Source organism: Salmo salar, chromosome 23, assembly GCF_965601325.2.
Source record: "Salmo salar chromosome 23, fSalSal1, whole genome shotgun sequence".
NCBI lineage: Eukaryota > Metazoa > Chordata > Actinopteri > Salmoniformes > Salmonidae > Salmo > Salmo salar.
In genome coordinates, this window is record NC_138313.1 from 38201747 (window position 1) to 38225918 (window position 24172).

The 24172-nt window shown below is 46.1% G+C and overlaps 1 protein-coding gene across 2 annotated transcripts in view; it reads left to right on the forward strand.

Moving 5' to 3' along the window:
* Positions 1-24172, forward strand: part of LOC106584549 (receptor-type tyrosine-protein phosphatase zeta) — a 114157-nt gene that overhangs the window by 82651 nt on the left and 7334 nt on the right. Inside the window, exons 11-29 of one of the 2 annotated variants that reach the window (XM_082968099.1) lie at positions 1712-1752; positions 1928-2519; positions 3402-3905; positions 5011-5149; positions 9141-9232; positions 9923-10008; positions 11155-11175; positions 11326-11422; positions 11509-11591; positions 11807-11941; positions 12089-12223; positions 12455-12618; positions 12976-13111; positions 13361-13507; positions 13752-13845; positions 14308-14384; positions 14546-14674; positions 14776-14928; positions 23359-23501. In XM_082968099.1, coding sequence (XP_082824225.1) covers positions 1712-1752; positions 1928-2519; positions 3402-3905; positions 5011-5149; positions 9141-9232; positions 9923-10008; positions 11155-11175; positions 11326-11422; positions 11509-11591; positions 11807-11941; positions 12089-12223; positions 12455-12618; positions 12976-13111; positions 13361-13507; positions 13752-13845; positions 14308-14384; positions 14546-14674; positions 14776-14928; positions 23359-23501 — 2968 coding nt within the window. The remainder of the gene's footprint in view (positions 1-1711; positions 1753-1927; positions 2520-3401; positions 3906-5010; positions 5150-9140; positions 9233-9922; positions 10009-11154; positions 11176-11325; positions 11423-11508; positions 11592-11806; positions 11942-12088; positions 12224-12454; positions 12619-12975; positions 13112-13360; positions 13508-13751; positions 13846-14307; positions 14385-14545; positions 14675-14775; positions 14929-23358; positions 23502-24172) is intronic. The other variant, XM_082968100.1, reaches the window with a different exon arrangement.

Below are 24172 nucleotides of genomic sequence, written 5' to 3' on the forward strand. Positions count from 1 at the left end.
TCACACTTACCACTAGTGTAGCTAGTCAGTCAGTTTACAATTAAGATCCTGTGAAGGCTTCTCAGATAGACTTAACTCGGCATTAATGGATTGTGTTGGGGAATTCAGAGGAAGTGAAGATATAGTTCTGTCGTGGTTTCTGAATTTTGATTGGTGTCTTCATATGTCCACACCTTTTACATATGTCACACTTACCAAACTGTAACAGGTTTCCAGAGACACTTCTGTTTCCCCAGCCATCATGGCCATCCTGTATGCCATTCACTCTCGGTCTTCTTTCTGTCCAGTCCTGTTCCTTTTAACATACACCCAGTTCCTCTATGTTCTACTGCTGTTTGTAGTGTGCTCTGGGTGAAAGCTTTTTATTTTTCATGTCCTCTTCTGTCTATGTACTTAATTAAAATGTGCTTTTCTATATTTCTAAGGCGAGGAATACCCCCCTCAATCTGTTTGGTTGAGGTCAAAGGTTTTTCCATGTGTCCTATGTCACACAAACGGCAAAACATTTTGAAATGGCACCATTTCCTCCGGTCACACTGAGAGAATGTTTACTTGTTGTCAGTATTTGTCATTTGTATGAAATGATGGGAACTCTGTATCTGCTAAAGTTGATAATAAACAAATTTGTTGTTGCTAAAAATCCTCTGCATCATATTTCAATGTGCATGAATTGTACACACTCATCCAAATGACTTGATACAATTGTGTGACCGAATGCGCTGTGACAGTTGTGGGGACAAAACAACTCATTTGTGAGGCCTGGTTGTGCACTCATTCATTCATTCATTCCTTCCTTCCCTTTCCACTTAACTCTTTAAAAACCCACCTCATGCTTCACAAACCCATTCTAATCAGGCCTAAGGCCTCCATGATGTATAATTTAGCCCAATCCAGGTAAGTGTGTGTGTGTGTGTGTGGTGTGTGTGTGTGTGTGTGTGTGTGTGTGTGTGTGTGTGTGTGTGTGTGTGTGTGTGTGTGTGTGTGTGTGTGTGTGTGCGTGTGTTAGTTTGTGCTGACCCGGAAGTTCTACCCAATATAACCAAACATCTCCCTCCATGTTGTTATCTCACTGTTACTCTCTCTCTCCCTCACCTGGTATCTACACCGACAGCAACATATTCTCAAAGATTTCTAATATAGATGAATATTATATCTAATGATTTTTCCGCTTCATATACTGTGGACCCATTGAAATATGTGACCTTAGTGGATATCAAGCTTCCGAAGATTTTTGTCAAGCCTCTTCAGTTTTTCATCAGAAACAGAATGGTTTTCACGTATTGGCTCACAATGTTTGTATGTGTGAGTTTTTGTCAGATACTTTTCCCTATAGATATTTTCTCCGTCACATTTTGATGTACGTTTCAAGTAAAGTGCTTGTCTGTTACAACATCGTTGGGTTTGTCAATGGGACCAACATCTTAGATTATAATGCCATTGTTAGTAATTGTCAAAGTTGTAACTAAATTGAAGAAAAACAAATCACACATAACAATGTCTAGGCTGTTTTCTTCGATTGCCATACTGTCTTTGATATTCGTATGAACATGTTTACAGATGTATGATCTTAATTGATCACCCTGCTCAAATTAAGATCATACATCTGTACAGTAATGTATTTTCAACGTCCTTTGCTCGTAGGGAAGGTACATTATTATGTATGAAATCCCACGACTCTGTTTCTAACGCTATCTTCTGTGATTCTTTTCAGAGGCAACACCTTATCCAGATTCTACTGAATTTGAAGGGGAAGTAAGTATAACATTGCATAAATTTAGCTTATTTCATAATGCAATGTGGTGATACTGTCGGTAGCGTACTGCAAGAAAAGCATTCATTTAAACGTAGGATATAGGACGAGGAGCAGTGTCTCATGACAAGACTTCAGTATTTTCCCATGCACTCTGTGAATGTATTTCCCCACCAGGAGGACTATGGACCCTGGGCTGAACCGGGTGTAGAACTGGACAATGACATGGATTGGACAACCCAAACCACTACGAGAACCAGGCCCACAACAACCACTGGCCCACCCAGCCTCCCCTTGCCTGCTATCAGAACCACCACCCAGAGGAGAACCCCCACACCAGGCACTCCATCCAGGACCACTCAACCCAACCGAGCACAGACGTCCACAGAGCAGAGTGAGAGGTACCGCAGCACAACCAGAGCCCCAGCAGAGGGGGCCGTCTCAGCAGGCAGCAGAGGCAGGGGGAGAACCCAGAAATATACCACTACAGTGACCACTCCGCAATCACGCACTGATGACATCACCACTTCGTCAACCAAGACCGAGAAGGGCAGAGGGGTGGCGTGTCCTGTGACCGTCCCAAGCGGCAAAGGCAGCGGTGTTTCCATGGCCACCCCGCTCCCGGAAAGCCGGACCGTGGCCACTTCCGCCTCCTCCCTCTCTCAGAGAGAACCACCATGGCCTACAAGTCCCAGCATGCCCTTGTTTTCATCCACTGCCTCCTCTTTCGGCGGGGCACTCTTGCAGCCCACGCAGCCGGTGTTCAACGGTGAGCTCCTCCCCTCCACCCTCCCTGTGTGTGACACGTCGACCCCTGGCAATCCCGGCTCCACCCTTAACAACGACCCCACCGCCTGCCTGCATGCCCCTCCCTCGTCTAGGCCCCTGTCGTCTTTGACCCCTCCTGCTCTGGACTCCCTGCATGCTGCTACAGCACTGTTGCCTAGTGGTGACTCGTACCTCACTACCTCCCCCACCCTGTCTCTCCTCCCTCACCCCTCACACCCCCTGTATGGTTGGGAGACAGTCGTCTCTCATGGTTTTGGTGATGATGATAGTGGTGATGGTGATATGTTGTCTGGTTCTTCGTCCGTGGCCTCGGGTGACCCACCAATGTTTAGTGACACTCACCCCCTTCAAACCTTACCTGACTCCCCCACTGAGCTAGCCTTCAGACCTCTCCCTGCAACCTCTCTCTCCCTGCAGCCTTCTCTTCTCCTCTCTAGTGACTTCTCTCTGTCTGGGGCCACCCCGGGCCTCACTGGCTCTGTATCTGGCGGGCTGGGGGACTCTAGTTACGCTTCAGGCCGTGAAGTAGAGTCTTGTTTGGTGGGTGTCGTCGTCGGTGGTGGTGGTGATGTTGGATTCACGGTAGCTAGCGATGGCGTGGAGTCGTTGTGTACCGGCTCTCTGGTTGGCTTCTCGTCCTCCTGGTTGCCTGCCTATCCTCACCTCCCCCTGCCCACGTCTGACTGGGGGGCGGCTAGCCTAGCGCTCTACTCCTCCGGTAGCCATTTAGACCATCTCCTCCATTCATCTCTGGGAGGCTCCTCCAACCCATCTGGAGGTCAGCCTCTCTTCTCTTCCTCCTCCTCTCCCCCTGTTCCTCCTCTCTCAGGTTCCCATAGTGACCTGCTCATTTCTGTTACAGCCACACCGTCCGGCTCCAAGGACCACTGGGTCTCGGCCCCCTCCTCCTCCTACTCGGCCTCCCCCCTCACCCCCACCCTCCCCCCTGAACTGCAGACGGTAGACAGTAGTGCCTCTGGCTTGAATCTGTCGGGAGAAGCCCAGGAGGAGCTAGATGAGGAGTGGGACAGGGTTCAGAGTTCAGCCTCGGGGGAGGGCGCGCTCCCTTACATCCCAGCCTTCACCCCCTCGCTCACCTCTGAAGCCGCCGCCACTCCCAACATCGACATAGAAGAACTCTCCTCATCGTTCTACTTTGAGAGCAAGAACGGCAGTGCCGTCACCACGGATACAGCGGGCAGCACGGCAACAGTATCTGGGGTGACCGCGGCGGTGCCCTGGTCGTTAGGTGGGGAGGTGGAGAGTGGAGAGTGGCAGGGCGAGAGCCTGTACGACAACGAGACGTCCTCAGACTTCACTATCACCGAGCGCACAGAGAGAGACTCTGAGGAGGAGCCAGTTGCAGGTAAAGAACCATCCACAAGGGGGCAACATCTCCCCGTACGTCAAGGCAAGGCACAGTGCTGCGCCTGTCGGATTAGGGAAAACTACAGCTCCCATGATGCCAATGGAACAGGAAATACTCTGGAATTTAGGAGACACATCACCTACACACCACCTTTCTGTGATAACTAAAATCCTGTGTGTGTGTGTGTGTGTGTATTCACCATCATGGCCTTTCTGCTTTCTATAACATTTTCATGATCAAGTCCACAGTCATCATCATTTCAGTGTTCTTTGTTACGTGTTTTGTGTTATATTCGTTAACATTAACATGCACATGCCTTTGTCTCAATTGTGTATTGTAACATGTGAAGAACACCATTGGTTATAGCACTTCATCTCCAGCAGAGGGCAGCAGATCTCTTCCCAATCCCAAGTCGCACCGAAACCGATATGTTTTTAGCCTTAGCAGACCACTAGTGGTCTAATGTCCCTTTATACAGTCAATGTAATTGACAAATCATTGAGACAGTCTCAGGGCCCCTCGCAAATCTTTTGTGATTTGTGACCTTGAAGATCCTTTATAATATCCCATATATCTGTCCACATCCAGACCGTAGACAAAAAAATGAATTCATAGAAAGTCCTTCTGCATTCAAGCCTTTGCAATAGAAGCACAGTTTTGCCAGTAGGCTTTTTTGGTCTCCGATCATTGAGAGTCCCATAGATTTAAGCCATTGTGTGCATCAAGCATTGAGCCATTGTCATGAACTAACCTGTAGTGCATGTTAACTTTGTGAAAGCATTCATGTTCACTTTCATCTGTATCGTTGTCGCAATTGTATATGGGTTAGAGAAGTAGCAATAGGTTTAGATTTGTTAGCTGAATGGTTATGAAGATGTTAGAGCGAAGGTCTACTGTAGCATTTAAAATGTAAATGAACAAGGTTCCGTTGTTCAAGGAGGAGCTATGTGTTAGAACAGGAAGGTAAGTTTGATGAGTATGTGGATTGATTTACTGTTGATGTGTTTGTCAGTCAATGTGTTGTAGTTGAATGAGTGAATGACATGTTGTCTGAGTTGTGTTGTGTGTCTCATCTGTTCTTCCCCCTCCCCACCACTTACAGAAGCCAGTAACAGCAGCCATGAGTCCAGGGTGGGTCTGGCCAGGGAGAGAGAGATGAGGGCCATGGTCCCTCTGGCAGTGGTCTCCACCCTCACCTTCCTGGGACTCATCGTCCTGGTGGGAATCCTCATCTACTGGAGGTAAGAGGGAGGAGCAGGCGGTGGAGGAGGTGGATATGGAGGAGAAGGTGGAGTTTGGAGGATGAGGAGGTGGATATGTAGGAAGAAGTGAAGGAGGTGGAGAAGGTAGAGGAGGAAGATAATATCCATAATGATGATTATTATAAGATCCATAATGATTCGATCATGATGATAATTATTATTAGATCCATGATTAGATCCATAATGATGATTATTATAAGATCCATAATGATTAGATCCATAATGATGATTATTATAAGATCCATAATGATTCGATCCATAATGATTATTATAAGATCCTTAATGATTAGATCCATAATGATTCGATCCTTAATGATTATTATAAGATCCTTAATGATTAGATCCATAATGATGATTATTATTAGATACATAATGATTCGATCCATAATGATTATTATAAGATCCTTAATGATTAGATCCATAATGATGATTATTATAAGATCCATAATGATTAGATCCATAATGATGATTGTTATAAGATCCATAATGATTAGATCCATAATGATGATTATTATAAGATCCATAATGATTAGATCCATAATGATGATTATTATAAGATCCATAATGATTTGCTCCATAATGATGATTATTATAAGATCCATAATGATTTGCTCCATAATGATGATGATGAGTATTATGGTGATGATGTTGAGAAATCCTTTCCCATTGATTCCCCCTGAACCCACCCATCATCTGTTTAACCTGACAGCTAAGCTACATGAACAACAGCTTTCTTTCTGCATTGATAGGCTCCACACACATACTGACATCATTAAGCCTTCTGCCTCCCTATGGGACAGCTGTGTGGAACTGCCGCAGGGCTGATACCTGTCATATTGTTATTCATCTGTCTCAGAGGAGTGGGTCTGTTTTGTCCCCAGACACGGGGCACTGCCGCCCCAGACATCAGGGGGCACGGGTGGAGCGAGGCGGGGGGTGGCAGAGGGGGAGCGAGGTTGACCTTAAGAACCACATATTTGTCTGTCTCACTGTGAGACCTAATCTCCTCTGACACGGGCCCAATCTCTTTCTCACTCTCACACACTTCCCCATGACACATCCAATATCTTCAACAGGGCTTCGGTTTGAGGTCTGGCTTTTCACATTAGCTTTGATGTGTGTGGGTAGATTCACTTACACATAGGTGCCATCATTCAGAGTTGTCCGTCTCTAGTTAGACATTTTGCCCATACTGTGAGATCATAGAAAAATACTACTTTTCACTGTGGCGGCAAACAGACCGGTTGGACAGTTAAATAACCAACTTCGGCAATCCGATCAAGGACACTTTGTCAGAAATGTAAACACTTAAGCCGCATAAGACTGTACATTTCTCATCCACTGGGCTGGAGACGTGACATATTGTTCATGTTTTCTCCCCTGTTATTGTATTTTCATTTTAAATCTGTAATAATCTTGGTGCCGATGAGGGATTAAAGCTAAGAGATGTGCCTCACTCAGAGTGTATAGCGTTGAGCTTGGGGCTCGGGGTCATACAGTGGTTAGGGAACAAGGCCTTGGGTGGAGTAGGAGGGGGAACAGGCTTGGCCTCGGGTGGGGTAGGAAAGGGGAACAAGGCCTTGGGTGGGGTAGGAGGGGGAACAGGCTTGGCCTCGGGTAGGGTAGGAAAGGGGAACAGGGTGTCGGGTGGGGTAGGAGGGGGAACAGGCTTGGCCTCGGGTGGGGTAGGAGGGGGAACAGGCAGAGCCTCGGGTAGGGTAGGAAAGGGGAACAAGGCCTTGGGTGGGGTAGGAGGGGGAACAGGCTTGGCCTCAGGTGGGGTAGGAAAGGGGAACAAGGCCTTGGGTGGGGTAGGAGGGGGAACAGGCTTGGCCTCGGGTGGGGTAGGAAAGGGGAACAAGGCCTTGGGTGGGGTAGGAGGGGGAACAGGCTTGGCCTCGGGTGGGGTAGGAAAGGGGAACAAGGCCTTGGGTGGGGTAGGAGGGGGAACAGGCTTGGCCTCGGGTGGGGTAGGACAGGGGAACAAGGCCTTGGGTGGGGTAGGAGGGAGTACAGGCTTGGCCTCGGGTGGGGTAGGAAAGGGGAACAAGGCCTTGGGTGGGGTAGGAGGGGGAACAGGCAGGGCCTCGGGTGGGGTAGGAAAGGGGAACAAGGCCTTGGGTGGGGTAGGAGGGGGAACAGGCAGAGCCTCGGGTGGGGTAGGAAAGGGGAACAAGGCCTTTGGTGGGGTAGGAGGGGGAACAGGCAGGGCCTCCTGTGGGGTAGGAAAGGGGAACAAGGCCTTGGGTGGGGTAGTAGGGGGGAATAGGGCCTTTGGTGGGGTAGGAGGGGGAACAGGCAGGGCCTCGGGTGGGGTAGGAGGGGGAACAGGCAGGGCCTCGGGTGGGGTAGGAGGGGGTAGGAGGGGGAACAGGCAGATCCTCGGGTGGGGTAGGAGGGGGAACAGGCAGAGCCTCGGGTGGGGTAGGAGGGGGAACAGGCAGGGCCTCGGGTGGGGTAGTGGGGGAACAGGCAGAGCCTCGGGTGGGGTAGTAGGGGGGAACAGGGCCTCAAGTAGGGTAGGAAAGGGGAACAGGGTGTCGGGTGGGGTAGGAGGGGGAACAGGCAGGGCCTCGGGTGGGGTAGTAGTGGGAACAGGAAGAGCCTTGGGTGGGGTAGGAGGGGGGGAACAGGGCCTCGGGTGGGGTTGGAAAGGGGAACAGGGCCTCGGGTGGGGTTGGAAGGGGGAACAGGGCCTCGTGTGGGGTTGGAAGGGGGAACAGGGCCTCGTGTGGGGTTGGAAGGAAGAACAGGGCCTCTGGTGGGGTAGGAGAGGGGAACAGGGCCTCGGGTAGGAAGGAAGAACAGGTCCTCGGGTAGGGTAGGAAGGAAGAACAGGGCCTCTGGTGGGGTAGGAGCGGGGAACAGGGCCTCGGGTAGGGTAGGAAGGAAGAACAGGGCCTCGGGTAGGGTAGGAAGGAAGAACAGGGCCTCGGGTGGGGTAGGAAGGAAGAACAGGGCCTCGGGTGGGGTAGGAAGGAAGAACAGGGCCTCGGGTGGGGTAGGAAAGGGGAACAGGGCCTTGGGTGGGGTAGGAGCGGGGAACAGGGCCTCGGGTAGGGTAGGAAGGAAGAACAGGGCCTCGGGTGGGGTAGGAAGGAAGAACAGGGCCTCGGGTGGGGTAGGAAAGGGGAACAGGGCCTTGGGTGGGGTAGGAAAGGGGACAGGGCCTCGGGTAGGGTAGGAAGGAAGAACAGGGCCTCGGGTGGGGTAGGAGAGGGGGAAAGCGCCTGTGCCTCATTATGTCCGACATGAAGGCTTCGTGTCAGCGTCTTGTAAAATGAGTGGCGCGAGGCTGAAATGCTGTAATCCCCTCCGTGTCGCATCCTTGTACGTCCTCCGGTGACACGGTGCTCATTTGGCCACCCCACAGCTGGGCATTTGGGGTTAGCAAAGTGGAGATGTCTTTTTAGAAACGCACACATGTAATCTACCGGGGACATCTCTTTGCTGTTTTTCTTATGTCCAGAGTAATCTGTGTGGTGATGTCCATTTTTGGTTAGCTGGGCACAGGTTCATCAGAAAGACATGCAGTGGTGATCCTGTTAAAAACCCGTTCCGGATTAGAAGGAAGATCTTTTTTCCTGTGTTGCGGACAGATTACCATGTTCTCCAACATCGGTGGTTGGCTTTTTATCTTCAAAAACAACAGCAAAAGCATTTTTAGGCCTGCTGTATTTTTTTATGTCTTAAAAATATATCTACAGTTGTTTTATTACATTTACATAAGCATTACTCCAATATTATTCTTGTTTTTGTCACAGAATTTTCAACACATTTTTCACCAAATGAGAACAATGCATACAATCCTTCATTTGTGTTAAATTAGATGGGAAAAGCAACATGTTTTTTGTATCAAAAGTATAATAGCATTGGCAATATGTCACAAAGACAGAAGAAACTGGCAACACCTGCAGTTATACAAGAGTGTTGTTGACTAACTTGTATCATCGTACATTTGTTTCCACAGGAAGTGTTTCCAGATTGCCCATTTCTACATAGAGGACAACACATCCCCCAGAGTCATATCTGTTTCACCCACATCCATGCATACAGATACAGGTAACCATTCTGAGACAAAGGGCTCTATTCAATCAGATCTGCTTTATCCGACATCCGCATAGCAGTTGTTTTGGCGGTGTCGGAGGAGGAACTGGGTTAGAACTCCTGGCATTATACCTAAAGTGGACTTTGCCATTGTCAAGTTGGAACACTGGAATGTGAAATGGAATCTACACCTCCATTAGGATGATAGAAACCCTTATTATTTAGTTGAATGATATTCAATTTGAGCATCATTACTTCTATATAGCATACACTTTCTCCTTCTGAACTTCTAACATGAGTGGGACGGGTGATCAAGAGCAGCTGCTCACCTATTTGTCAGCTCCAACGCAGCTACACCTCCGACACCACCAAAACATCAGCTATGTGGGTGTTGGCTATCGCCGGTTAACGCTTGATCTGATTGAATCTAGGCCGTACACACTTTCACAAACACACACACACACACACCTTTTCCATGGGATCAACTAGAATTCAGTAGAGTTGGCATAAGATAAGTGTTAACAAGCACAGAGACATATGGACAGGTGTTCTTTCCATCTGTCCTCCATCTTCACCAAGCTTAGCTCTTTCATTAACACTCACTTACTCAGCATCTGCTTCTGCCAGAGTAGGAAGTTTCAAACTTTGTTCTGATAAAATACTTTTGTGGATGATATCAATAAAACCCTTTCTCTCTGCCTTTAGATAAACATGAAGCCCTTACAGTGAAGCAGTTTGTCAAGCACGTGAAGGAGCTCCACCACACCAATGCATTCTCCAGAGAGTTTGAGGTGTGCTGTCAAATTCTGCTTCACTTCTCTCACAGGATATGTATGGTCTATGACAGAAATTATTAGTATTACTTGGCAGCATGTTTTATTTTTACAACTGTCTGTCTTTAATTTAGCTTTTCTGTATGTAGCCTTCTTGTGAAAGTGTTATGTGTCATTTGCAATGTTACACGGCGGCTGTCATTATTTTAAGGTAAGCATGCAGAAACTTGTGGGAGGCTTTGCACTGTGATGGTCATTCAAACTCACACTCTCTCTCTGTCTCATGCTACATGATATTGTATGTCTCTGGTCCAGATTCATCCGAGGAGTCATGTCTATTGTCCTTACCACTGAGACTTACAAATATATCACATTCTACACCAGCAGCATACCATCCTGCATCCCACTGCTGGCTTGCCTCTGAAGCTAAGCAGAGTTGGTCCAGGTCGGACCCTGGATGGGAAACCAGATACTGCTGGAAGTGGTGTTGGCTGGCCAGTAGGAGGCACACTCTCCTCTGATCGAAAAAATAATCCTAATGCCCCAGGGCAGTGATTGGGGACATTGCCCTGTGTAGGGTGCTGTCTTTCAGATGGGACGTTAAACGGGTGTCCCGACTCTCTGTGGTCACTAAAGATCCCATGGCACTTATCATATGAGTAGGGGTGTTAACCCAGTTGTCCTGGCTAAATTCCAAATGTGGCCCTCATACAACCTAATCATCCCCAGCTTCCAATTGGCTCATTCATCCCCTCTCCTCCCCCCTGTAATTATTCCCCAGGTCGTTGCTGTAAATTAGAATGTGTTCTAAGTCAACTTACCTGGTAAAATAAGGGATCAATAAAATACACTATGCAGTGATTGCTCATGTTAAACTACATATTTACCATTGCTTACCATATAAATCCTAGCTTGGCATTTTATCAGTACTGTATAAATGCATACATGTGTAAATGTTGTCAATAACACAAACATAGGTTTGTAAGTCAAAGCTAAGGACATTAACATGGTACATGGACTGAATCCTGTTGATCGCATAAACAGTGTCTTGAAGTTGAGATTTGCCCATAAACTGTTTTCTTGTTATTTATTTGCACGTTTTTTTGCTAACCATGTGTCATGAAATTTCATTGCTGTGCTTTTTGCATTCCCCCTCCCCGTTAGATATTGAAAGAGTGTTATGAGGTAAGCTACGTCTCCCTTTTTTTTCTGTAGTAGTCGCGTGTAGATGTTCGCCACATTTCCAGCTGCCCATGTTGACGTTTTTGTTGTGCATGATGACACATTTTAGTTTGACTGCGTAGTAAAAGGATGGTGGGATTTTTTTTTTTTTAGGAGGTGCAGGCGTGCACGGTGGACCTGGGTATCACCGCAGACGGCTCCAACCATCCAGACAACAAGAACAAGAACCGATACATCAATATCCTGGCCTGTTAGTCAAACATGCACCTTCAAACACATGTACACGCACATACATTCTTGAATGCACCCAGCTTATCTTTCCTCCTCTACTCCTAGATGACCACAGCCGAGTAAGACTCTCAACCCAGGCTGACAAAGATGGGAAGAGTGGAGATTACATTAACGCAAACTACGTTGACGTAAGCAATTCTCTTGCATTTCTCTCTGTGCACAATAGTAGAAAAGGACCTTTAAGTAAGCATTTCACTGTTAGTCTACACCTTTTGTTGACGAAGCAAGTGACAAATACAATTTGATTTGATTTGTTATGAGGGCAAATGTTTTGTTGATGTATCAGTAGCTAATCTGTTGTTCACTCTTTCTCTTTGCCTCCCTCCCTCCCTACCCTCCACAGGGTTTCAACAAGTCCAGGGCCTACATCGCAGCCCAGGGCCCTCTCAAGTCCAGCACCGAGGACTTCTGGAGGATGGTGTGGGAACAGAACGTGGGCGTCATCATCATGATTACCAACTTGGTAGAGAAGGGACGGGTGAGAAACCAGGGCCATTATAACTGCTTATACATGCTGTAAAGGCTGAAGTGTTTTAATGCTTGAACATATTTAGTAATAGTTCATAAATAGTTTATTCATGTTTATTCATGAAATTATTCTAAAGTGTTTGGTCATGTATGTCAGAGGAAGTGTGACCAGTACTGGCCCCTGGAGAGCCAGGAAGAGTATGGTGGTTTCCTGGTGACGGTGAAGAGCAGTAAGGTTCTGGCCCACTACACCCAGAGAACCTTCACCCTCAGGAACACCAAGGTCAAAAAGGTCAGAGGTCACACTATTTACATCACATTTACCTCTCATTAATAGTTTAACCTCTACTTCCTCACTATATCTTCTACCTCGGTTGCACCTCCCCTCCAAGTTAGTTAAAGTGCTGCCTCATTACTACTTCTGAACATTTATTATGGAACTACGAATCCCAAGTGTCACATTGACAGCCATTTTGTGTCCCATCCTGCTTACCACTTCCTGTTTCCTCCCACCAACCCCCAGGTTTCTCTGAAGGGTCGGATTAACGAGCGGACCGTGACCCAGTACCACTACACTCAGTGGCCAGACATGGGCGTTCCCGAGTACACTCTGCCCGTGCTCACCTTCGTCCAGAAGTCCTCCAAAGCCAGGACAGATGACATGGGGCCTATCGTAGTGCACTGCAGGTAGGAGGCCATAGATATAGAATGAACATGTATATATGCATAGATATGTAGAATGTATAGAACAGCTTTAAAATCAAGGCCATTTGTTTCAACTGATATTCCATTTAAATTCAGTCAATAAAAAGATGTCTTCTTTTATACGTGAATGTTTCAATTCAGGAAGTACATTTACATTCCGACCGGCATAGAAATAGAATACAATGGACATGGTCCTCCATTATATCACTTAACAGCCACTTTCACCTTGTCCAGCTGATAAGTTCAACATGGAACGTTATTTCATAGAGAACTAAAGTGGAAATTGAAATACCAGGATTCAGAATATATTGTGAACCTCTCTTGTGTGTGTGTTTCCAGTGCGGGGGTTGGCAGGACTGGAACCTACATAGTGTTGGATAGCATGTTGAAGCAGATCAAAGAAGAGGGCACGGTCAACATCATGGGCTTCCTCAAACACATCCGCACACAGAGGAACTACCTGGTACAGACAGAGGTGAGAGCTCAGTCCAGATGGGCGGGGTTTGCACTTTTGGGACTATTCTGTTGGTGCTCCATCAAATGGAAAGCTCCATCAAATGCGTCTAAATAATTTGAAAGAATACTATTTGAACCCAGGTCTGATACCAACAAGAAAACAGTGGATCCACTACAGTAAGATTAGTTGTCCTGTCACCTTACCAGAACAGTATGAATGTCAACAGCCAACTAAGGCTTTCAACCCCTACTTTTCCTGTGCATTCAGGAGCAGTATGTGTTCATCCATGATGCTCTAGTGGAGGCCATCTTGGGTAAGGAGACGGAGGTTCCCTCCAGCCGCATCCACAGCTACGTCAACGACCTCCTGACCCCAGGGCCCTCCGGCAGTACGCAGCTAGAGAAACAGTTTAAGGTAATGACATGCTATTAACAAGTCATAGTGCTAATATTTATATTTACTGTAGATTTACAATGGTAAACTTTCCATAAGAACTCCAGTAGGGCATAAAGGGCAGAACTAAAAGTAAAACATACATTTGGAGAACAATAAGTCTATCGGTTGTCTTTCTTTGTCCTCTGAATAGAGCAGGTACAACCGCTGGCACATTGTTAAATACTAACAGTTAATCTGCGCCTTGGTTCTAATGTGATTGCAGCTGATATCCTCGTCCAATGCCATACAGTGTGACTACTCAGCAGCCCTGAAAGAGTGTAACAGAGAGAAGAACAGAAACTCCTCTTTAATACCCGGTGAGTTACAGACAGGTTTGTTCATACGTTGAAAGGTTCCAGCACTTTTAAAACCTCCTCTCTTCTTAACCTTGGAACAGCATCCACCACGTCTGTGAACAGTGTAGACAATGAGACCTTTTTTACATTTCAGGTTGGATTTCTACCAGCACTCAACCTCAACATTGTCACTTTCAATGGAACATTTAGCAAAATGCCTGCACACTTTAACCCTTCCTAACTAAAACTGTTCTAAAAAAATAAAAGCAAAGAAATTATTTGAGAGCATGGACCTTGAGGCACATTTTGTTCTTGTTTGGTTTAAGGCAAATGTCTGACAAAATTATGTTATGTAGGTAAAGCAATGATAATGGTTTAGTAATGCCGCTCTGATAAAGCTAACCATTCTAATAGTAATATTCTACAAAATTACATTCTGTATACCTTATGAAGAAGTTTAACAACGTGTGGCTTTGTCTCCAGTTGAAAGGTCACGGGTTTGTCTGTCCACAGTGGCGGGAGAAACTACATCAGACTACATCAACGCCTCATACCTCACGGTAAGAACCCAACCATTCTAGATAGTATCTGTCACTGTGACTCTTCTAACTACATAGTTACACATAGTAACACATTTCCAGTAAATTTCACTTTTGGTTTCCTGTCCAAATTGGCGATCGGATTCAGGTCTCAATGTTCTACCACCGGTTGTGTTCCCCAGGGGTACCGGCAGAGCACTGAGTTCATCGTGACACAAAACCCGCTGGCCGGCACGGTGACAGACTTCTGGAGGATGATCTGGGATCACAACGCTCAGGTCATAGTCACACTGCCGGGAACACCAAGCCTGGTGGGTATCTATCTGTCGTCCTGGACTCAAAACCTCTGATGTATGCATGGCAGCAATTTTGTGCCTCAAACAGGAAGTCCTTACCACATCTGTGTTCTCAGGCAGAGGGGGAGGAGCCATACGTGTACTGGCCCCGCAAGGAGCAGCCAATCAGCTGTGAGGCATTCACAGTGACCCTGCGGAGCGAGAACCACATGTGTCTGGCCAACGAGGAGATGCTGGTGGTGCAGCACTACGTCCTGGAGGCTACACAGGTGAGATCAGCTGAGGGAGATCAGTAAGACCAGGGAGATCAGCTGAGGGAGATCAGTAAGACCAGTAAGACCAGAGAGATCAGCTGAGGGAGATCAGTAAGACCAGAGAGATCAGCTGAGGGAGATCAGTAAGACCAGGGAGATCAGCTGAGGGAGATCAGTAAGACCAGGGAGATCAGCTGAGGGAGATCAGTAAGACCAGGGAGATCAGCTGAGGGAGATCAGTAAGACCAGAGAGATCAGCTGAGGGAGATCAGTAAAACCAGAGAGATCAGCTGAGGGAGATCAGTAAGACCAGGGAGCTCAGCTGAGGGAGATCAGTAAGACCAGGGAGATCAGCTGAGGGAGATCAGTAAGACCAGGGAGATCAGCTGAGGGAGATCAGTAAGACCAGGGAGATCAGCTGAGGGAGATCAGTAAGACCAGGGAGATCAGCTGAGGGAGATCAGTAAGACCAGGGAGATCAGCTGAGAGAGATCAGTAAGACCAGGGAGATCAGCTGAGAGAGATCAGTAAGACCAGAGAGATCAGCTGAGGGAGATCAGTAAGACCAGGGAGATCAGCTGAGGGAGATCAGTAAGACCAGGGAGATCAGCTGAGGGAGATCAGTAAGACCAGGGAGATCAGCTGAGGGTGATCAGTAAAACCAGGGAGATCAGCTGAGAGAGATCAGTAAGACCAGGGAGATCAGCTGAGAGAGATCAGTAAGACCAGGGAGATCAGCTGAGAGAGATCAGTAAGACCAGGGAGATCAGCTGAGAGAGATCAGTAAGACCAGAGAGATCAGCTGAGGGAGATCAGTAAGACCAGGGAGATCAGCTGAGGGAGATCAGTAAGACCAGGGAGATCAGCTGAGGGAGATCAGTAAGACCAGGGAGATCAGCTGAGGGTGATCAGTAAAACCAGGGAGATCAGCTTGATAAGCAAGATTAGTCACACTAACATGATCAACTACATAGAACAGACTAACTCCATTGGAGATTGGGAGATCAGCCACAAACTGTGGGATCATAACAAAAAGATCAGCTTCATAGAATGGACCAGTCACTATGGACCAGACACTATGGACCAGTCGCTAGTGCTCATCAAATGTTAACACTGTGTCTATACCCAAACAACCATTAAACCACTGAATTGATACACAGAGGTAATATATAGCAACAAGGAAATGCTTATTCCCTGGAGTTGTTCCGCTTATATCTTCCTGGATCTTAGCCCATGCTGAAACCAAATGGCCAGTGAAAAGAGTGGAAATTCAATACACATTCCCCATGCCTCAATGGAGCACAGCTGTTATTTTTCACACAGTTTAGACCAGGCCATCTGCACCACCAATCACTGGAATACTGTCAACACATACGCACGCGCGCACACACAGGCAACGCACGCACACGCGGCACACGCGGGCGCACACGTGCGCACACATGCACTACATGACCAAAAGTATGTGGACACCTGCTCGTTGAACATCCCATTCCAAAATCATGGGCATAATATGGAATTGGTCCCCCTTTTGCTGCTATAACAGCCTCCACTCTTCTAGGAAGGCTTTCACTAGATGTTGGAACATGTATTTTTTTATTTTTTTTTATTTCACCAGGTAGGCCAGTTGAGAACAAGTTCTCATTTACAACTGCGACCTGGCCAAGATAAAGCAAAGCAGTGCGACAAAAACAAGAACACATGGGATAAACAAACGTACAGTCAATAACACAATACAAAAATCTATATACAGTGTGTGCAAATGTAGTAAGATTAGGGAGGTAAGGCAATAAATAGGCCATAGTGGCGAAATAATTACAATTTAGCATTAACACTGGAGTGATAGATTTGCAGATGATGATGTGCAAGTAGAGATACTAGGGTGCAAAAGAGCAAAAATAAATAACAATATGGGGGATGAGGTAGTTGGGTGGGCTATTTACAGATGGGCTGTGTACAGGTGCAGTGATCGGTAAGCTGCTCTGACAGCTGATGCTTAAAGTTAGTGAGGGAGATATGAGTCTCCAGCTTCAGTGATTTTTGCAATTTGTTCCAGTCATTGGCAGCAGAGAACTGGAAGGAAAGGCGGCCAAAGGAGGAGTTGACTTTGGGGATGACCAGTGACATAAACCTGCTGGAGCGCGTGTTGCAATGGTGACCAGTGAGCTGAGATAAGGCAGGGCTTTACCTAGCAAAGACTTATAGATGACCTGGAGCCAGTGGGTTTGGCGACGAATATGTAGCGAGGGCCAGCCAATGAGAGCATACAGGTCGCAGTAGTGGGTAGTATATGGGGCTGTGGTGACAAAACGGATGGCACTGTGATAGACTACATCTAATTTGCTGAGTAGAGTGTTGGAGACTATTTTGTAAATGACATCGCTGAAGTCAAGGATCGGTAGGATAGTCAGTTTTACGAGGGTATGTTTAGCAGCATTAGTGAAAGAGGCTTTGTTGCGAAATAGGAAGCCGGTTATAGATTTAATTTTGGATTGGAGATGTTTAATGTGAGTCTGGAAGGAGAATTTACAGTCTAACCAGACACCTAGGTATTTGTAGTTGTTCACATATTCTAAATCGATGCTAGTCTGCCAGGCGGGTGCGGGTAGGGATCGGTTGAAGAGCATGCATTTAGTTTTACTAGCATTTAAGAGCAGTTGGAGGCCAAGGAAGGAGTGTTGTATGACATTGAAGCTCGTCTGGAGGTTTGTTAACAGTGTCCAAAGAAGGGCCAGAAGTATACAGAATGGTGTCGTCTGCGTAGAGGTGGATCAGAGAATCACCAGCAGCAAGAGCGACATCGTTGATATATACAGAGAAAAGAGTCGGCCCGAGAATTGAACCCTGCGGCACCCACATAGAGACTGCCAGAGGTCCAGACAACAGGCCCTCCGATTTGACACGCTGAACTCTATCTGAGAAGTAGTTGGTTAACTAGGCGAGGCAGTCATTTGAGAAACCAAGGCTGTTGAGTCTGCCGATAAGAATGTGGTGATTGACAGAGTCGAAAGCCTTGGCCAGGTCGATGAAGACGGCTGCACAGTACTGTCTTTTATTGATGGTGGTTATGATATCGTTTAGGACCTTGGCTGAGGTGCACCCATGACCAGCTCGGAAACCTGATTGCATAGCGGAGAAGGTACGGTGGGACTCAAAATGGTCAGTGATCTGTTTGTTAACTCAGCTTTCGAAGATTTTAGAAAGGCGGGGCAGAATGGATATAGGTCTATAACAGTTTGGGTCTAGAGTGTCTCCCCCTTCGAAGAGGGGGATGACCGCTGCAGCTTTCCAATATTTAGGAATCTCAGATGATACGAAAGAGAGGTTGAACAGACTAGTAATAGGGGTTGCAACAATTGCGGCGGATAGTTTTAGAAAGAGAGGGTCCAGATTGTTTAGCCCAGCTGATTTGTAGGGGTCCAGATTTTGCAGCTCTTTCAGAACATCAGCTGTCTGGATACGGGTGAAGGAGAAGTGGGGGGGGCTTGTGCAAGTTGCTGCAGGGGGTGCAGTGCTGTTGGCCATGGTAGGGGTGCTGTTGGCCAGGTGGAAAGCATGGCCAGCCGTAGAAAAATGCTTATTGAAATTCTCGATTATCGTGGATTTATCGGTGACGACAGTGTTTCCTAACCTCAGTGCAGTGGGCAGCTGGGAGGAGGTGCTCTTATTCTCCATGGACTTTACAGTGTCTCAAAACTTTTGGGAATTTGTGCTACAGGATGCAAATTTATGTTTGATAAAGCTAGCCTTTGCTTTCCTAACTGACTGTGTATATTGGTTCCTAACTTCCCTGAAAAGTTGCATATCGCGGGGGTTATTCGATGCTAATGCAGTACACCACAGTATGTTTTTGTGCTGGTCAAGGGCAGTCAAGTCTGGAGTGAACCAAGGGCTAAATCTGTTCTTATTTCTACATTTTTTTAATGGGGCATGCTTATTTAAGATGGTGAGGAAAGCACTTTGCCGTTCTTTGATGGTGAAGAAAGCACTATTGCTGTTCTTTGAACCCTATGATCACTCGGCTACACAGCTGATGCCCCTGGACTCTTTCAATAACACGGGGAGACATGGCGCTTAGAAAGCTAGCGGACCGGGGCAAGAAGATGGGTCTTCGGCGACTTCGCAACGTCGACAACAAAGGGTCTAGGGCAATTGGTAAAAGAGGTATTGTAGCCCTAGAATTTACTGGTATATGTGCCTAGCTCGTGGCTAGCTCAAGGCTAACTGGTGCCAGCTTCAGGACAGAGGCGTTAGCTAACAGTAGCCACTTGGTAGCAGCTAGCTAGCTACGATCCGGTGTAATGATCCAGAGCGGCAGGAATCCGGTGATGTGGTAGGGAGAAGCAGTCCGATATGCTCTGGGTAGATATCGCGCTGTGCAGTCTGGCATGTATTGTCCAAGCTAAAACTGCCGGTGTCCGAGCTAAAAGGTGAAGACCACTAGCTGTGGCTAACAAAGAGTAGTAGCTAGTTAGCTGGCTAGCTCCTGACGGAGGTTCCAGTTATAAGGAATAAAAATAGCAGATCCGTACCACATTGGGTGAGGCGGGTTGCAGGAAAGTATATTTAGTTTGTAGATAGAAAATGAGATTAAAATGTATACGAGAAAAAAAAAAATTGCTGCAGGGACTTGCTTCAATTCAGCCACAAGAGCATTAGTGAGGTCGGGCATTGATGTTGGGCGATTAGGCCTGGCTCGCAGTCGGCGTTCCAATTCATCCCAAAGGTGTTTGATGGGGTTGAGGTCAGGGCTCTGTGCAGGCCAGTACATTTCTTACACACCGATCTCGACAAACCATTTCTGTATGGACCTCACTTTGTGCACAGGGACATTGTCATGCTGAAACAGGAAAGGACCTTCCCCAAACTGTTGCCACAAATTTGGAAGCACAGAATCGTCTAGAATGTCATTGTATGCTGTAGCGTTAAGATTTCCCTTCACTGGAACTAATGGGCCTAGCCCGAACCATAAAAAATAGCCACAGACCATTATTCCTTCTCCACCAAACTTTACAGTTGGCACTATACATTTGGGCAGGTAGCATTCTCCTGACATCCGTCAAACCCAGATTCATCCGTCAGACTGCTAGATGATGAACAGTTATTGTGCTGACTTTGCTTCCAGAGGCAGTTTGGAACTCGGTAGTGAGTGGCGCAACCGGCGGTCTCGTTCTGTGAGCTTATGTGGCCTACCACTTTGCGGCTGAGCCGTTGTTGCTCCTAGACATTTCCACTTCACAAAAACAGCACTTACAGTTGACCACGGCAGCTCTAGCAGGGCAGAAATTTGACAAACTGACTTGTTGGAAAGGTGGCATCCTATGACAGTGCCATGTTGAAAGTCACTGAGCTCCTCAGTAAGGCCATTCTATTGCCAGGGTTTGTCTATGGAGATTGCAAGGCTGTGTGCTCAATTGTATACACCTGTCAGCAATTGGTGTGGCTGAAATAGCCAAACCCACTAATTTGAAGGGGCGTCCACATACCTTTCTATATATAGTGAACACACTAGGGTTGCAAAGGTTCCAGAATTTTTCCGGAAATTTTCCATGGAAAGTTAAGCCCTGGAATTTGGGGAATTTTGCTTAAATTCATTAAAAATGTTAGCTTATAACAGTGAACCTTTTTTGTGGGATACACATAAGGCAATTCTAGGTCTTGTGGCATATTTTGATTAAACTATCCCCAATTCAATGGAATTGCAACCCTCTGCATGCACAGTGCATTCTTCCATCACATGTGCAGTGCACTCTTCCATCATATGTTCAGCTGATTCTCAAGATCTTGCACACTAATGAGATGCTATTGAGCCCACACTACTACACTGTCTGAGCCAAGTAATACATGCTTTCTGGTAAGTTTTGATTACAATACTGGGTGGGGTGAATATATTTTATGACATGATTTTTTGTTAACTAGTAAATAGTAGCTTACAGCAAAGTGTGTTTAAATAATTTCCAAATTGCTAACAATTTCTGCTGGTTAGTTTTTGCTGCCATGTGGGTTTTAGCTTGCTTGAGCCTGCTAACTGAGGGGTGTTAATTCACCTGTTTCCATACATGTTTCATTTTAAAACATTTATCTTACAAAGGAGTTGTTTAATCTAACTGCTTAACTATTTATCTGTACTTGGAATTGTATTTATTGTTTTTGTAATCTTTACAAGAAAATGCCACGGGCACTATCTGATGTGTGAAGACATTTCACTGCTGCTATTGTTGAAGGAAAAGATGTGTACATATGCAAATTCTGCACCAAATCATATGTGAAGAATGCAACAAAGATGCAGAATCATCTGGCCAAGTGCATAAAGTTCCCTCAGCGCTCACAACAAACAACCTCTGACAAAAGACCCTCTACTTCTATTTGAGGTGAAAATGAAGATTCAGACACCTAATCGATAGCAACATCTCATGGTCCTCCTGGAATCAGAAGTTTTTTTTTGACTCAATGGAGGAACGTATTCAGAGAAATGCTATTGAATGTCTTGCTCGAGCTGTGTATGCAACTGGTTCACTCACCTCTGATGCTTACAGGCATTGTGATTTGGAAGAGATATCTGAATGTTCTTCACCCAGCATAAACCCCTCCAACCAGACATGCTTTATCTACTCATTTGCTGGATGCAGAGTTCAAGTGAAGGTCATGCAAATCATAGAGAAGTCAGACTGTATTGCAATCATCACTGATGGGTGGTCGAATGTTCGTAGGCAAGGAATAATGAACTACATTATCTCCACCCCTCAACCAGTATTCTACAAGAGCACAGACACAAGGGACAACAGACACACCGCTCTCTACGTAGCAGATGAGCTGAAGGTGCTCATCAATGACCTTGGACCACAGAAGGTATTTGCACTGGTGACAGACAATGCTGTGAACATGAAGGATGCTTGGTCTAAAGTGGAGGAGTAATGACCTCACATCACACCCATTGGCTGTGCTGCTCATGCATTGAATCTGGTCCTCAAGGACATCATGGCACTGAAAACAATGGATACACTCTACAAGAGAGCCAAGGAAATGGTTAGGTGTGTGAAGGGTCATCAATTTATAGCAGCAATCTACCTCAAAGTGAGAAGAATAAGAGCACTACATTGAAGCTGCCCAGCAACACCCGTTGGGGTGGTGTTGTCATCATGTTTGACAGTCTCCTGGAGGGGAAGGAGTCTCTCCAAGAAATGGCCATATAACAGTCTGCCAATATGGACAGCCCCATTAAGAGGATCCTCCTGGATGATGTATTTTAGAAGAGAGTGGTAAGCAGCCTGAAACTCCTGAAACCTATAGCAGTAGCCATTGCACGGATTGAGGGAGACAATGCCATCCTGTCTGATGTTCAGACTCTGCTTGCAGATGTAAGAGAATAAATCCGTCCTGCCCTGCCCACTTCACTGTTGCTCCAAGCAGAGGAAACTGCAGTTCTGAAATACATCAAAAAGCGTGAAGACTTCTGCCTGAAGCCCATACACGCTGCAGCGTACATGTTGGTCCCAAAGTATGCTGGCAAGAGCATCCTGTCTGGTGCAGAGATCAACAAGGCTTATGCTGTAATCACTACCATGTCTCGCCACCTTGGCCTGGATGAGGTCAAGGTTCTTGGCAGTCTGGCGAAGTACACATCCAAGCAATGGCTTTGGGATGGAGATGCAATATGGCAGTTGTGCCAACATATCTCATCAGCCACCTGGTGGAAGGGACTTTGTGGATCTGATGCTCTTTTCGCTGTTGCCTCCATCATCCTCCAAATCCCACCAACATCAGCCACCTCAGAGCGCAACTGGTCCTTGTTTGGGAACACACACACCAAAGCATGCAACAGGCTGACCAATACAAGGGTTGAACAATTGGTTGCCATCCGGGAAAATTTGAGGCTTTTTGAGCCTGACAACGAGCCATCCTCAACAAGGTTGGAAAGTGATAGTGAAGATGAGGCCTCAGAGTCTGATGTTCAAGAGGTGGACATTGAGGAGGTCCAGGGAGAAGACATGGAAGCCTGAGAGGAAGACAACCAAAGGTTTAGTTTCTAGACTATCATTTTACAGATGTATGTTGATAACGTTTTTGGGAGATGCGATGGATCATTGCGGATCATTCAATATTCCCTTTCTTTTGTTGTTCAGTGAAATCATCATGTGAAGAGTCAACTCATTTAATTAAAGTTCAATTCATACTAAATCGTTTATTTTTATTTCTATTGGAAGGATTTAATCATTTGCAATTATGTCTACTTAAGGTAAAAGGTTTATGTTTCTGTCTCCATATGATATAGTAAATATATCCAATGCAAAAAACATCTACATTTAAATGTTATTAATATTAATTTGCATATATTCCCATTAACTCCCACAAAAAGTTTCCACTTCCGAATATTCCCCAAAATGTGCAACCCTAGAACACACAAACACTTTCTCTCTGATTGTGTGTTGTTGTCTCTCTCTGGGCCAGGATGACTATGTTCTGGAGGTGAGGCACTACCGGGCGCCGCAGTGGCCCAACCCAGACAGCCCTATCAGCAGCACCTTTGAGCTGCTCAGCCTGGTGAAGGAGGAGAGCTCCTCCAAGGAGGGCCCCACGGTGGTCCACGACCAGTAAGACCTCTCTATTGATTTACTGATTGATTATGCATCTGTGAAATAAGGTCATGTCCACTCCAAACCTGGAACAAATGGAAAAGTCCCAAAAGTGCATCCCCCAACTATTTGGCACTCAGGCATGTACTCTATCTTGAGTCATCTCAATACTCTTGAAACACATTTTTCCCTCTCTTTTCTGTTAATACATTCAAGATGATCCACTCTGAGACCTTAACCTAAGAGGATAAGAAGATATGTCCAAATGTGCAATACTCTTAATATTTATTGGAACTGAAACACTGTACTGATCCAGGCCTATTTAGACAATCCTGTCTTAGGCCTTTATAACTGGCACACCAATACAAATTTTATGTGTATTTATCCTCAGTATAGGCTATAAATGAAGAATTTGTTTGCATGACAACTTTGATAGATAATGCATCACAAATATCTCAACCAGCCGGATGAGTTTCCCAATTAAAGTAAACAAATGTTGTATTGGAATTTGGATAGACTTTTTAAATCATCTAAAAATATGATACTTGAATTTACATTATGTCTGCTTCATTTACTCATAATGGAAGAAAGGCCTAGTTAAATGAGGACTGATATGATCAATTTGTGTGTCAAAATATGAGAATGCATGTAAATTAATTCGTTTACAGTTTATATGATAAGAATACCAG